Source organism: Nuphar pumila, chromosome 3, assembly GCF_984573655.1.
Source record: "Nuphar pumila chromosome 3, dmNupPumi1.hap1.1, whole genome shotgun sequence".
NCBI lineage: Eukaryota > Viridiplantae > Streptophyta > Magnoliopsida > Nymphaeales > Nymphaeaceae > Nuphar > Nuphar pumila.
Genome location: NC_143251.1, coordinates 45,809,447 through 45,825,741, shown reverse-complemented (window position 1 = coordinate 45,825,741; position 16,295 = coordinate 45,809,447). Strand labels below are relative to the sequence as shown.

The 16,295-nt window shown below is 39.0% G+C and overlaps 1 protein-coding gene across 1 annotated transcript; it reads right to left on the bottom strand.

Moving 5' to 3' along the window:
• Positions 1-869: 869 nt before the first annotated feature.
• On the bottom strand, positions 870-8,427 carry LOC149842774 (2,3-bisphosphoglycerate-independent phosphoglycerate mutase). Its single transcript, XM_089999429.1, has 10 exons — positions 8,275-8,427; positions 7,838-8,009; positions 6,870-6,997; positions 5,072-5,222; positions 4,748-4,951; positions 3,428-3,852; positions 2,543-2,735; positions 2,370-2,465; positions 1,362-1,517; positions 870-1,243 (listed from the first exon to the last, which is right to left on the bottom strand). Exons 2-10 carry the CDS (start codon positions 7,997-7,999, stop codon positions 1,079-1,081), a joined length of 1,680 nt encoding a protein of 559 aa, XP_089855555.1. The 5' UTR covers positions 8,000-8,009; positions 8,275-8,427; the 3' UTR covers positions 870-1,078.
• Between the last annotated feature and the right edge of the window lie 7,868 nt (positions 8,428-16,295).

The following is a 16,295-nucleotide window of genomic DNA, read 5'->3' as shown; positions in this document are numbered from 1 at the left end:
AGGCATCAAACATACCCTAAACATTACCTAGAGGACAAGCTCACAAACTCTAACCCTCAAACCAAATCAATAAGCAGAATCCAAAGTCCGGAAATTAATTGTTATAATAGAGGATAACACGGAAAAAAATATTACAGATTTAGTTTGGGTAAAGAAATGGGGAGCAAGAGCACTAAAGGCCTATGTTGTCAGTTAGTGAAGGTGCGAGTTCTAACCTCATTGGGCCGTCGCACCAACTAAATGGATACCTAATCCCATAGCCAGGGCCGCCCATTGGTAAAGAACAATCTGCATCACTCACAAACCTGGGCTGATCTGATTCCCTTAACAGCATTCAAGATCACAGTTGATTATAAAAGAACCCGAAGCAAACACCACGCCAAGTATCTCGTTCCCCAATCCAAGCTCTAAATTGGACTTTACACAGTCGAGCACACTACAATCCACAAGTGAAACTTTTAGAACAAGACTACCAGACTAGACCCAAACGGAACCCAAAACATTGAAGTTTATCTTTCAACCTGATTTTCAGGAGATGTTAAAAGAATTAGTGGAAGTTAAACCAGAATATCAAACTTGATCGTTCTAACAGTGGTGGCGGACCAGGCCCATGAGCAGTTAAGTTACATCCATCTAACATATCTCATAGATGTGGGAGTAAGTGGGTGCCTGGGCAGGCCTAAAATTGAAAAAGGGCTCGGCATAAAAACCAGTCACCACGCACACTGGATCTGAATGTAGTGCACAGTAATAAGCAAAAGCAAATGCTAAAGGAACACTCTCCGCAATACAACACAACAAATTTCACAACCAGCCAACAGAGAAACAGGGACCGATTTCCAGAATTAGTCGAGTCCCCACAAGCTGTGTTTGCTACAAAATAGTAATCATATTATATCATGGTCGCAAAATTTGTTGGTGAAAACTACTACCAACTCAATTGATCGGCCGAACAAGCACGACAAAATTATTTAGCCTAAAGTCTCAAGGCCAGCAAAAGTATCCCAAAGCAAGACAAAATTGAGCAATACTACATTACCAATGCATGAACCAAATCCTGTTTCCTTATTTATCCTCTTTAATTGTCAATGACCTCAATGAGTGTAGGTTCATAATCGCTTGGTGCTTTGAAACCGTGAAGGTTCATCACTGTAGCAGCAACATTAGCTAGCCCACCATCTGGCAGATCACTCCGGAATCTCACACCTTCCTTCAAGCCAGGGCCTCCAATAGCAATAGGAACCTACACAAGGATTTGTGCAATACCAAATAATTATGAGCAAAAACAGGAAAGAGTGCGAAAGCAGATAATATGGCACATCGCTTTATATAATAGACCAATAACACAAGCGACCACATACCGGCGCAAGAGTATGGGAGGTCAGGATTTGGATATTTCCACTTTTATCAAGCGATGGTTGACCACTCTTGTTTCTCTTCACCATGTCCTCAGCATTGCCATGGTCTGCAGTGATTACATAGATCCCACCAACTTGCTCCACAGCATCAAGCATCATCTGCAGGGTGACATTTTAAATTAACAACAGTGTATGTATCACAATCAAAAGTGACACCAGATGGAAGTATTTTTCACCATGACTATAAATATGCAGATGCACGGTTGCCAGCAAGCAAACACATACAAGCATCCAGTAGTGCCCAGATCAACATTTTGCAGTACCCTCTAATGTTAAGTGAAGGTGTCCACGGAGTTACCTTCTTGACAATACATGTCCCGAAAAATGAGGCTCAGGGCAATGTAAAGCACCTTAAATATGCTCAGCATTCTTAAACCCAGCTTATTCCACCACATTGGACCACACTAATACATTCCTATTCAGTTTCTTGGGTCAGTCTACTAGTAACTAGTTCCACACTTCACATATTGAAAATTATTCGAAATGCTACCCGGATTCACAAGTTTCCAGAGGATTACAAGCAGCAATCACCAGATCATTAATTCTCAAAACCAATGTTGCACGGCTAATGACGCTAGTATTTAGCAATAACAAGGACTTAGATGCCTGAGACAAATAAGTAAAAGAAAATGTACCACGTAAGAACCATAAAAACCTTCCTCTGGTGGTTAACATGAAGGCTACGAAAACAATTTACATAAAACATAAAGCTTAGTTCATTACACCGCATCCATTAATTAGTTATATAATTTTATGTTCACAACAACCATAAAAACAAGGAGAACTAAACTCTTAACAAAAAAAAAGACCTTGAGAGATCACTCAGTTTTAGACTCACCTCTGTCCATGAGTTACTGGATGAGAATAACAAGGAATACAATAAAACTACACTATCAATTGTGCACAGCTTTGCCATTAAAAGATAGATGAACAAGAGATACTGGTAATTACCTTGACAGCTTGGTCAGCAGCCTTGCAAGCCACAACTGTAGCCTCAATATCACCTGTGTGACCCACCATGTCACCATTCGGTAAGTTGACACGAACCTGTGACAGTTAAACAGCAATATTAGTGACCCCATTTAAAAGAAACACGTAATTTAGAACACAAAGTACAAAAATACCTGGTGAAACTTTCCACTAAGTATGGCATCCCTAGCCTTCTCAGCTATCTCCAGAGCCTTCATCTTTGGCTGGACATTAAATGTAATTCCACTATCACTCGGAATTTCCACATATTCCTCCAACTCAGCATTAAAATAACCCGACCGGTTCCCATTCCAGAAAAATGTGACATGACCAAACTTCACAGTCTCACTGTGATTAAAATAATAGTGCATCAGTTGACACAGCAACTTCAGATGCAAGCAAAAATACAGCCATAACCACATAACAACAAAGTCAAGTGACAAATTTGCAATCAGAACAATGCTGCTAAAGAGAATTTCATCCATTATTCAGCAACATAATAAACAAATAACATTTGGAATGGCAAACCCTTTTTCATCAATTATTAAGCTATATGAAGAGCTAAAATCTGGCGCAATACAAACACACACACACACAGTAAATTCATGGTTTACAAAAATAAGGGAAAACACAAATTTTCCAGACAGGTGCTATGACCATCTTGCTGAACATCAAAGATTTAAACTGGTAAATTCACTGTTCAGATCTGAAAGAAAAAGGGCAAGTGCGCATAACAAAGATGCATGCACGCACACAAGCATATTATTGAAAATTTTCAACAAAGAAGTCAGCAATAACTAAAAAACATAATTCTTTTGGAAGTTCCCCAAATAGTCCAATAACAAAACAAGTTAGAAGCTAGAACTCCTATCAGCTATTGAAATTGGCAGAAACATAAGCATTTTGGCAATCAGCACCAGACAGGTCCACAAAGTGCATTTACTTGAGGATCAAAATTATAAAGCAAAGAGGAATTTCATTAACAAATTACCAGAAAAGCTTCATGCAGTAGAAAACTTTACTATGTGCTACCAAATTACCTGCAAGCAAAAGTGCGGACATCATTATGCACCAGATATTCACCAGATGTCCTCTCTATCTCTGGAGGGGAGACAAGATAATAGTTTGGAAGTTTCAACTCCCCGTCATATTGAAGCATTCCAGCATAACGAACTTTAGGGAATCGAACACGATCAAATTTGTCGAAGTCTTCATATTCAAAAGCTTTTGCAACCATGACCATACGATCTGCTCTGAAGTTAAATGTTACCACAGCATCACCATCCACTATGGGCCCAACAGCTTTTCCATTATCGTCAACAATGACAAACGGAGGCAAGTACTGGTCACTGGCCTTAGGACCTTCCCTGAGCTTTTTGACAGCTTCCACAGCATTCCGAAACTTGAAAGGTGCTTCACCCAAAACCTGGGCATCCCATCCACGTTTAACAACACCCCAGTCGTTCTGCAAAATTAAGACAAGTTAAGTGCGGCCCAGGACTGGCTAAATGAGGGGGCCGAAAAAAAAAAGGAAAAAGAAGACCTACATAATATCCCAACATGTAAAAATTACTATATGCAATTTCATGGACCTAAGAAAAGTGTTATCTCCAAAAGAAGGCATTGAATCTTATAAAAAAGAAGGGAAAAAGAAAGCAAATGAACACCGAAAGAAAAACCAATTTTCAAATACTGAAAATGTCAATAACAGTAGTTCCACAGCAATCGTTCAGTCCAGGTATCAGTGAAACAGAGCAAAATATTTTTCTCAGTTTAAACCAAGAACTTATTAAAAAATGAAAAACTTAAATGGGGATTGAGGAAAAAAAAAAGAAAATAAACCAATACAAGCAAATAAGAATTCAACATTCTCATCCTCTAAACAAAAAAGTTGTGTGCTTATTTTCAACGTGCTTTTCTTCTTTTTTACCTTAATCAGAACCTTTTCCCCTTAAGTTTCACAATTCTATTAGCTAACTTGTTAAAATCAGATCTTCCGGAAGATGGATGTTTGGGAAGAAAATTATGGAAGCATTGCAAGTTCCACTTGAAGAATGCTCTCCAACATAGGAAGACAATTAAAAATATGAAAATATTTCTTTAAGAACCAATAAAAAAATCATTATATTGTCTAATGAAATCGTGTGTATGTTTTGCATTATGATAAAAGAACTTTACAATAGAACATAGAATTCGTAATGTTATCATACATAAAATGAAAAACCATCCTATCATAAAATAGTGATAACCATGACAAAAGAAAGTAACTAAATTAGAATAAATGACAAAGTTAATGCACAAAGCATCAACAGATCAAAGCTTGATAAAACCAAAACAAAGATAATAAGAAAATGCAATACCTCGTAACGGTCCATTGTGACATACATTCGACCACCACCAGATGCAATCTGTGCATCAACACCTTTCTCACGCAATTTAGCAAGGTCGCTATCAAGAGTTTCTACGAAGCCTACACTTGACCCGTCCAACACATCACGACCATCAGTGAGCACATGCACACGGATCCTTTTAGCACCGTTCTCACTAGCACCTTTTAGTAACAACTGAAATGGTCCAAGAAAAAAACAAAATAAGAAAAGAAAAAATCATCTTCCAAAACAACAAATGATATAAAATACTACATATCTCATAAAGGACGAATAGCATATTCTAAAGGTAAATACCTGCAACTGATCAAGTCGTGAGTGGACTCCTCCATCACTCAATAACCCAATAAGATGTAAAGTTCCAATATCAAAGCATTCCTTGATGTACTTGAACCCTTCCCCTTCATAAATTTTTCCAGAGGCAAGAGCATAGTCAACCAACTTAGCACTGCATCCACAAATTTATTATCAAACAACCTATCTGAAGTTAATTTAACCACAATATAAGTTAATTATCAAGGAAGATATTGGTCCATAAACTATGAGTATGAACTGATAAATCCTCAACAGCTACAAAAGTCAATGAACAGCCACGGGCTCCGTTGTGTGGAAATGGCACATTTCCGCAGAACTAAGCCAGTGGCTGTTTATTGACTTCTTTAACTCAGCCAGTGTCTGGAAAACCATATTTTATGGTGAAATGTTTTCATCTAGCACCACAACCACCAAAAACTTCAGCTTACAGGCAAGCTTAGTGCTCCATATATATTGCAGAAGCAATGAAAGAACCAAACATTGACACCAAAAAGGAAGACAAAACTGACACAGCTGTATATTTATTCAAATGTTCAGATCCAAGATGATGAAGCTGCACTATGTGCCCAACCTGAAGTCCAAGTTGGCAGATCCTCATAACAAAGAGCTTATCCAGGATCTTGATATCCCTAAAGGCCTAAACCCTCTCCATGCAAAAGCTATCACCAAACCCTTAAAGAAATCTGAAGAAAAGACCTTTATCAATGGATAAGTTGTTCAGCCATCATAAAACATAACAATCAACTAATCCAGGAACTTGACATCCCTAAACCTTCTCCATACGTGAGACACCACCTAGCTCTTAATGCAATCTGAAGCAAAGACCTTTATCAAGGGATAGGTAATTAAGCCATTGTAAAACTTCCACAAAACAACTAGAGCTTGAATCACAAGAGTTTTAACATCTTAACCAGAAATTTGGGTTCGAAAAATGAGCTAGCATGTGAAATGAATTCATTGAAGCTGTCTAGAGACCAAAAGAGAAACTCTCTGAAATGTTATAAAAGGCATGAGGAAGACCAAAGCCAACTTTAATTGTTGCCGCTGCATAGACACCAGAACAAGGACTGCAAGCTGCAGATCCCCAAGTGGGGACGTGGTAACATCATGAAACAGCAAAAAAACCTTGCACACTATAAACATTGGCTCATGGGTCAGAAGACCGGACTCATAATAGTAACATGGTAACCACAGCCCAATAATTAGCTTTTGCAGCACATTATAGATACAACTTTCTGGAAGGTAGTGCTTAACTAAATGAGACCTTCCAAGCCATTATACCTTTAGTATCAACTTAAATAAACATCCAGAAAACAAAGAAATTTTAATGATTAATGTAAGATTTCAAAAAAAACAGAAAACAAAGAAATTTTTGAAGCATTATATATTTCATATCTCCTCCAAATTTTGTTAAAAAAACTGTGAAAATTTCTTGAGAATATAAGTATTTGAAGAATGGGATAGGTACAGTACAAGATAACAACTAATCACCGAATTCAATATATTGCAATAGGATAACTGGTCATCAAAAGTCAGCACACCCTACTGACCAACATGAAGGAACCTCTACCAAAAGAATAGGGGGAAAGTGCCATCGTTTTCCATCCATATAGTCATTCTACGGTATAAAATTGGACTAGAAGAAAATGCAAAAAGAGCCCGTGTCCAGAAAAGAAGCACTCATTGCATGGCACATAGCACATTGGTGAAAAATGTGGTCAGTTTGCGTGGTTAACTAAGACTACATATTCAGTCACGGTTGTAGCACTGAAATTCTTACCCTTGAGCAAAAATCCGCCCAGCACCAAGTGCATTATGACCGACTTCACTGTTGCCCATGTCATCTTCAGTAGGAAGTCCCACTGCCATACCATGTGCTCTAATCAACCTCCACTTTTCCGGTGCACCCTTATAAACAGAAAAAAAAAGAGTATTAGAAAAGACGCATTTCTAACATAGGAAAAGCGAGCATCGCCTCCACAACGAATGACACTTCAACACAAATGATTTAAAACTACTGCAGAGTATCCACATCATTCCACAACCAATTGAGAACCTATGACTGCCAACCTTCATCAATATGATTACACGCAGACAACGAAATAGAATGATGACTTCAAAACTCAGATAAAAGTATAAACTGACTGTTCACTACCACTGTATTGCATGATGGTAACATAAAAAATGTTTACAATGACGGCAAAGACCATCAGTAACAACTAATGTAGTTATAAAAGGAAATACTGTATGGGTTTTCTTTCAGCAATCTCTCGTGAACATCTACGGCACCCGTACAACCGTTTCCACGGCATAGAAACAAAAAACAACACCGAAAGTCCAGATCAGTAACGCTAGAACAGAGAGTCTAGATATACGATCGACGGGATAAGCAAAAATTCACAGGAAACCCAGATTGGCAAATATTGAACAGAGAGTCTAGATAAGAATTGCCGAGATCCCCAAAAATCTATTGTTCTGAAAGCAACAATCAAGTGTGCACTCATGCATATAAGAAACGAACTCCCGAAAAACATGAAAGGTACATGCTTTGTTTCGTATGGTTAGCAGACATCTATAATAATTCATGTGGGTGACAATTCCAACAAGGTAGTGTACGCACAAAAAGGGAAAACAAAAATCCTCCACAAACACAGAATCATGACATAGAAAACACAGTCCCTGAACTAGAGATCATTTAGCAACTATCCAACTCATAACCCAATCGATCAAGACGAATCCAAGAATTACCTGTTTCAGGGAGTCCATGGTGGGGGTCTCGGCGACATGGATGCAGTTGTATTGGTCGGGTTTGGATTCACCCCACCCATCCAAGACAATGAGTGCTATGGTCTTCCCCTTTGGGAGCTTAGGATGATCCGCCAATTTCCACGAGAAAGCAGGACTGCCCATTCACACAGATCTATGCAGAGCAAAAGATCACGACCGTCAGACCGAAACAAATCAAGATATCCCCTGAGAATCAACGTTTCGGAAATAGAGAAAACGGAGAAGAGAAATAAAATATGCAATCTCGGAAGGATAATCAGAGGGAACACGAATGATTGATTGTTTTGAATAAAAAAGAGAAATAAAGGACCAATCTAAGATCAGATAAAAGCATGAAAGAAGAGCGATCTGGATAGATAGGCGAAAGGTGAAGGGGATGCAGACAGGAGAACCCTTACCTGACCGATCGCTGAGGAAGACTGCTGTTGCTTCTGCTTCGGCAAAGAGACCGCAAACGATGAAAACCACGAAGCGGTGCGGTCTGATTCTTATAGACAAAGGAAGAAAGGCAGAGAGAAGGTGCCGTGCCGGGTCCCGTTGAAATTAGGGCAACTTAAATTTCAGTGGTTTTGAAAATAACTAAAACCGAACCAACGAATCAATAGACACCACGCGAGGGGTAGAAGAAATGAAGTGGCATCGTCAAAGTGTGTTGCACCCGTACGTCAAGCTCACGTTTTCGGTGCAACACACCGCTAAGATGTAAGGGGCGTTTCTGAAAAAATAATCGATATCCTTGAAGAAAAATCTCCGTACTTTACACGTGGGCGGAAACGTGCTGCGTCAATAGACACCCCGGGAGGGATAGAAGAAACTCTTTCTTTTTCTTTTTGTTCGGTAAATGGGCTGCTTATTAGAAGCAGTCTCCAATTAACATAACGATCGATCGATCGAGCTTTCTTGGTGTGATGGCGGCACCATCTATTTAGAGAGCAGTTAGTGCACGTCACCTTGGGTTGGGACGTTGTAAGTTCGAACCCCAAATGGTATGATTGTATAACTGATAGTGGTCTGCCTAACCCCAGCTTTCTCTGTCGAAAAAAAAAAAAGTATGAGCGGCCACCACCCAGATGAACGTCCAAGCCAAGCCAAGCATGGAACGTCTTCTTTCTGATACAATGTTCATGCGTCACGTCTCCAAAGAAGCACCTCCCTCTCGAGTCTCAAGGTTGCAAGTCTCTAACCTCAACCAAGAAGAAGAGGTCCATGATGTAATTCCGTTGACAATTGAGGGGGATGCTTGCTTTCTATTTTTTGTTTTTAGTTGAGAATAAAATATTAAACAAAAGAAAAATCCATAAAAAAAAGGGACGTGGCAGATGTAAGGAGTTTTTCGAATTTGGGGAACGACGAAAGAGTACCTCTGACGACGTGGGGTGGGTGGCAGATGTCAGATCTCAGGGGCGCCGCTTGGAATCAATTCAACGAATATTCTATTATAAGCAGTGACTAAGCATAGCCCTTGTGCACAAAACAATTATGCATTTTGTGCTGTGCTGTGCTGTGCGGTGGTGGGTGGGGAAGCGAGAAAGCAACAAGTTAAAGAAAAGCACCCTCTGATCTGAAACCGTGGGCTGGACCGTGCGAAGCCCCAAAGCGAAGACCCCAGATTCATGTGCACACCTGACCTACCCATGCCGGGTTTTTTTTTACTGTGGGGGTGCTGCGTTTCGGTCGCTACCCGATTTCGTCCATAAAAAGCGACGCCGGTTTTGGACTTTTGAAGTTGAAACGACAGACTTTTGAAGGCTTCACCTGAACGTGAGATAAATTAACCAATTCATCCGCGCGCTTTTTTTTTTATTTGCTTTTTTTGCCGTATTTTAAGGCACCGGGGTCCTCAATGCACTGCACCCAGAACTGGCTCAGGTTTCTAGACTACATCCAGCCCAGGTCAAGAAATCCAGCTCCGGCAAGCTTGTGCCAGATCGAAACCCGATATTCATATCAACGAAAACCAGGTTTCGAATGAATTGTACCAGACATTAATCGGGTGTGGTTCCAGTTCCAGTTCCAGACCTCAACAAGGGGACAGTAATGTATCCGTGGCTTGTAGTTTAGGCACACCTTTAGATATAAGATTGGCCTGCTGGGTTGGGCCATGAACTGGGAGGTCCAAATATTAAGCCCTTGGAGTATATCCAAATACACCAAGGATGGAGCTTGGACCTGGTTTACCTGGGGACCCGTAGGGCATATCCATACTTCCGGCTGCTGCTCCATGAGGGCATAGTTTCTTGTCACTTTTTCAAGCCAGTAAAACATTTTTCTACCGAATATATCGTAGAGTATCTGGTTTAGATATGGATGTAGCTCAGATGGTAGAGCTCTCGCTTAGCATGCGAGAGGTACGGGGATCGATACCCCTCATCTCCAATATCGTCCCTCATTGCTTTCTCCAAACCATTTTAATCTTTTGTGATTGTTTTATAGTACAAGACTACAAATGAAGTTGGTTAATGAGGACCTTTAATTTTCACTCTTCTGTGATTTATTATTATTATTTTTTACTACAAGAGAAGTTATTATTATTTTTTACTACAAGAGAAGTTAATGAGGATGCTGAACTTGACAAGGATTACAAACTTGGTTAGAGAGCAGTCGTTAATTTCTGGTGTGTTATTACATCTTACCTTTACAGCATTTATTCTCCACACACAATTTTTTACTTCTTTCAAGCTGACATTGTAGTTTTCTCGCATTATATTGAGACGAATTTTCCAAATGGTAAACCACTGGCTTGTATGAGTTCAGAAAATTAAGAGGAATGGTATATCACATTAATAATAGGAGGCGTCGTTATTAATTACATGAATTGATGATTTGGCCAAATTGGATTCATTTTTCTTGAATACATTGTCACCCAAGGAATCAGTGTGTGCTAAGCTTATATTAGCATGAATATTTCTCCCCTTTTTATGCACAAAAACTTCTGATATCACCATTTTCTTTTTGTATTGAGAGCTTCAAAAACTATTTTACATTAAAATTTTGAATTGTAACAACCTTTTATTAATGTCTTTAAGTTATCAGGCCAAGTGTTGATCAAGTTGTCATGGCTAATTTATAAAGGGAAAATATATGGTGGTTCTGCACCATGATACCATATGTTAGCACATGCTCGTGTTTGCATAGATCTAGCCACTAAATGGTAAATCTAAATGTGTTTAGTACGATTTATTTGGTATGTTAGAAGGTTTTATCATGTTTAACACACACTCTTGTTTGATCAAGTTGACGTGGATAATTTATAAAGGGAAAATATATGGTGGTTTTGTACCATGGTATCTTACGTTAGTACATGCTTTTGTTTGCATAGATCTAGCCACCAAATAGTAAATTAATCTAACCATACAGATGTGTTTTTGCATGATTTATTTATTATATTAAAAGGTTTTATCATGTTTAATACATGCTTTTGTTTGATCAAGTTGACGTGTGTAATTTATAAAGGAAAAATATATGGTGGTTTTGTACTATGATATCATACTGTAGTAAATGCTTTTGTTTGCATATATCTAGCCACAAAATGATAAATCTAACCATACCATACTTATATGTTTAACATGATTTATTTAGTATATTAGAAAGTTTTATCATATTTAATACACCATAAGATTTCAGTTTTGAAACTGGAAAACAACTACTCACAATTCATGAAAATAAGAGCACGTTAAAAATGACACAAAATATCATATTTAAGTCAACTTTAACACATGAAAATAATAAATAGATTATCTTAAACATGAGACAATGATTAGATTTTGCTTTTGGAGCTTAATCTAGGCAAAGTGTGTACCATGGTGGTACAATACCACCACTTATAAATTCAGACTACGTGTATAAAACCCAGATCTTCAGAGTGGACCATTCTAATCAAATGTTGGATGAAAAGATATTACTAGCTTATAAAAGAAGTTAAATTGAACGTGGTCAGATTTAGACCAAGTTAAATTGGCACATATGATCCGAGACTAGTCGATGCATGACTTATAAGATCGAAATGTGTCTGTTTTATATTTAGAAAGTTAAAGTTAGGGCAGGTAAACGAGGTGAATGAACCAATCTTCAACTATATATTTAAGCTTGGCTCATTCTTGTAGCGAGACAAGCCAAGTTCGAGCTAGCTTATAATGAGCTCGCACTACAAGAAAAACCCTTATTAGAGACGGATTTTTGCGATGGATTTTTTTCATCGCAAATTAGCGACGGACTTAGCGAGAGAACATTATCTGTCGCCAATCTTTGAAATATTTTTGAAATTAGTGACGGTATAAATTCCGTTGCTAATTATCGACAGATCGACGACAAAAAATTTTCACTACAAAACTGTAAGAAATTAGCGACGGATTTAGCGAGAGAATTTTTCTGTCGCTAAATCCGTCGCTAATTTTCGATTTAAACCGTCCCACCTAAGGCGCAAAATTTTTTCTCTCTCCCCCGTTCGAAATTTAAATTGATGTTCGATTTAAACCGAGCCTCGTGCTCCCGCTGGTCGATGAAGCCGAGCCTCATGCTCGCCGCAATAAGGCTCACCGGACGATCCTGTCGGACGATGTCGACCGCCGCGACTGTAGTCACCCAACTCCGACGCAGCAGAGGAGGGCGGAGGAATCTCGATGAAGGGCATGCGGATCGCGGGGCGGACGTTGTACTTGGACATGCAAGCGACGTCGCCGATGGACCCGCAGGTGCTGGACGCGATGCTGCCCTTCTTCACTGGTCATTTCGACAACCCCCATTCCCGCACTCACCTCTACGGCTGGGAGTCGGACGAGGCGGTCGAGCGCGCCAGGGAGCAGGTCGCTTCCATGCCACCTACCTCCCCGTCGGCTCTGACGACCTCCTCGACCTCGACCGCCTCCGCGACGCCATTCGCCCCGACACCGGCCTCGTCTCTGTCATGGCCGTCAACAACGAGATCGGTCCATTCTGACCTCTGTGAGACCCAATCAGAGATCTTGGGGTTGAGGGAGTACGGCTTGCTGGGATCCGGTGGTGGGTCGTCCTCCTCCTTCGTCGCCGCCGACGAATCGCTCCAAGTCCGGCTTATTGCCGCCGGAATACCTCCCGGCAGCGAGCAAAAAAATTTTATTTTTTTTTTTAAAATTTAACGACGGATTAGTGACAGATATTATTCTTCGCTAATTTAAAATAGCGAAGGACTCGCGATGAATATTATCCATCGCTAATTTAAAATAGTGACAGACTCGCGACGGATCATTTTCGTCGCTAATGCAGCGCAAATTAGTGACGGATAAGTTTTGTCGCTACTTAGCATCAAAAAATTCGCGATGAAAGCTATCCGTGTCTAATCCGACGCTAATCCGTCGCTAAACTGTTTAGTGACGAATTAGCGATGGATTTAGGTCGTCACTAATCCACATGTTTCTTGTAGTGTCGAGTCAAACGAGTCAAGTTCAAGCTTGTTTGTTTATAAAAAGTCTAAAAATGCCTTGAACTTGACACTGATTAATCTTTGAGTCTTCTTCGAGAAGATGGTGGGGGGCACTTGGGTTAAACATTTGACTCAAAATGCCCTTGTCTTATTTTTTTTTTACAGTTGACCCTATAGTTTTTAAAATGCGAAAATAATTCGTATTCTTTTTTGAGATATTCACCAACCCAAAAATCACTCAGGCATGCATGCAATCTTGACTCTTTAAAAAACCGTAAATTGAAGCACCCATACCCATGCAACCACGAACAGAGCATTTTCTTTCATATTTTTAAGACGAACAAAATCTGAAATCCATCATCATTAGGAACGGCTGGTACGTGGTTCAGGTGTCAACCTGCATTTTAAGCACAACATGGTTCCTTCTTTTTTTCTGGAATTGTATATAATTCTGTTAAACAAAAAGTTAAATGTCCAGGTTCACTTTCATCATCAAGTGGTGTCAACTTGGTTAAATCAAAGATCTGTTCCTGTTGGCACATGAATGAGTAAATGCATATTCACAGAAGAACCATTGAAAACCCTTTGGTAGCTTTGTACGAAAATCAAGAGATTGAGAGAATCCCACATCAAATGGGGGGGGGGGGGGGGGGGGGGGGGGGAGATTGTCTTGAAGATTATCCTCCCCTTGTCTTAAAACTTAACTGAACCCTTTGATTCCGAAATCTGATTCAAATCCAATATGGTTACATAAGAAATCTATTCAATAGATTCTCTTTAATGAATAGATCAGATCGCAACCCATCCTTACAAAAGTAATACATTGGTCAAATCGCAAGTGAAATCTCCCTTTTCCCTTCTTTTCACGAAACGATAAGAAGAAATTTACTTGGCAGCATTCTTGTGGGGGGAAGTGCACGGAGTATGGAAAGATGAATTGTGCTTCCAGATTAATTTTGTAAGTATTCTTTCGTTAACCTTGCAAGGGAACAGTAACCCCAGTATCTTTGAGTATAGCGAGAATGATACGTGTGGTGGGACTTCGATACACAGACAGCTTTAGCTGCACCAAATTATTGAAATAAACGGGAGAAACTAGAGTGTGAACTAGGTTTTATTTTTTTACAAATCCAACCCTACAGTTGTGTTTATCATGATCCATTGCTAGGAATCCACTGGTGGATCATGCTTTCTTCAGAAAAAAAAAACATGATTTTTGAATGCTTGAATATTTACAAAATTCTGAGCGCATTGATTTGCAAGCCTTAAAAAACTGTACTTATGCATCACAATTGGATGATTTAAGCTGTTCCGTTTAAATCAAGCACGTAAATCACTTATGTATGGTTAGATTTTAGAAAAAAATCATGAAAATCTCATTTCATACTCTAATTCTCATATTCTAGCAGTCATATATATATATATATATATATAGTCACAAGAATATGAGAACTAGAAATATGGGCATTTCCAATACTTTTTTTGCAAATCCAACAATGTGGATATGCTTGGCATGGTGAATTTGCTAGGAATCAACTATTGGATCATGTATTTTTTTATGAAAAAAGTGATTTTTGAATACTTGAATATTTATGAAGATTATGATCTATTGATTTTAAAGCTTTAAAAAATCTCATTTATGTATGATTCAAGAGGGGTTTCTTATAAAACCAAACATGTAGATCACATCAGTACAGTTAGATTCAAGAGAAAAAGAACAAAAAAATCATAAAAATCGTGGTTCACACATTAGTGCTCATATTTCTAGTTCTCATATTCTAGTGACTATATATATAAAGAGAGAGAGAGAGAGAGGAAACCTTTGATCAAAGAGAACCGATCCCATCTTTTGACATAGGATGGAAACCATCTGCATTCAATACTAGAGCCTTCCAACCAACAGCTATTGGACCACATTAATTCTCACCTGGATGTGGACTATTCTTAGCTGTCCAGATGCTTCAGCTGGATGGCTAGGTGCCCAAACCCAATGCACTTAAGAGCACACTTTGAGAAAATGGCAAAATTCTGTATGAAATTGGCAAAACAGAATCTTCCGTGTACTTCCAAACACGAGATTCATATTTTCGTTGGATTTTGTTAGTTGTACCACCTAGGGAAAGTGGATAAATAATGGTGAAAATTTTCATGTCTTCATGCATCACATGATTTTTATATGATATGAATAACCAAAGAATTTACGAGAACAACATCATCACTTCGAAATGTAGCCTTTGGGTACGCTGAAGGTGAGAATTCTTGTGAAGGAGAATTCGTAATGGGACACAAATATTTTTGTGTGGAGACCCATTCTCAATCCCACTTCGGCGTTTGGACAAATTCTTTAAAAACAAAAGAAAAGGTGCGTGTATTTTGTTTTCTCACAACCGTGGGCCTCACTACTTTTTATATGCAAATATTTATCTGCCTTTGATCCGTTGACCCTTTACAAGAGGTCATGATGTTGCGTGCGTCCCACCAAAGCCAACACGAACAGATCGGATATGGATTGGACGTAATCAAACATGTAACGTTTTTACATTGCTACCCATACACAGTTAGTTTAAAATAAAGGAAACAGGGTTTAGTTTCTCCATGTTTGAGCTTCCATTTTCATTTTAATGGATGTACCAAACTGTTCAAACCTTAGACAGTTTACTCATTCAAAGCTTCACCAAAACTTCAATTGTTACTTTTCTGGTCGATATTATCAAAATTATTATTATCATTTTTTTTATGACACGGAAAACTACTGTTATGGTTCGGATGTCCCGTTGTTGACCGAGAGGTGCTACATTGACCGTGGTTCTGTTTGGGTGTCTACAGTATAAAACTCCACGACTACTCTCCCCTGCCTGCACCAGGAAAAAGTAAGTCAAATTATAGTAGTTTGTGGAATCAAAATTCTCGTTAATTTTTTTTTTACTTTTTCCCATAACCGAGCAGCGCTCTCAAGAATGTAACTGTGTGAGAATGGAATAGATTCATTCAGGAATTTCTATTTACTTTCTATTTCCAACA

Bases quoted from the DNA above. Each gene is read 5' to 3' on its own strand.
- LOC149842774 (XM_089999429.1), bottom strand. From the start codon at position 7,999: ATGGGCAGTCCTGCTTTCTCGTGGAAATTGGCGGATCATCCTAAGCTC. The intron at 5,223-6,869 runs GTAAGAATTTCA...TTGTGGATGCAG, and splicing joins GGGCGGATTTTTGCTCAAGG to TGCTAAGTTGGTTGACTATG. The intron at 2,466-2,542 runs GTATTTTTGTAC...TAACTGTCACAG, and splicing joins TTAGTGGAAAGTTTCACCAG to GTTCGTGTCAACTTACCGAA.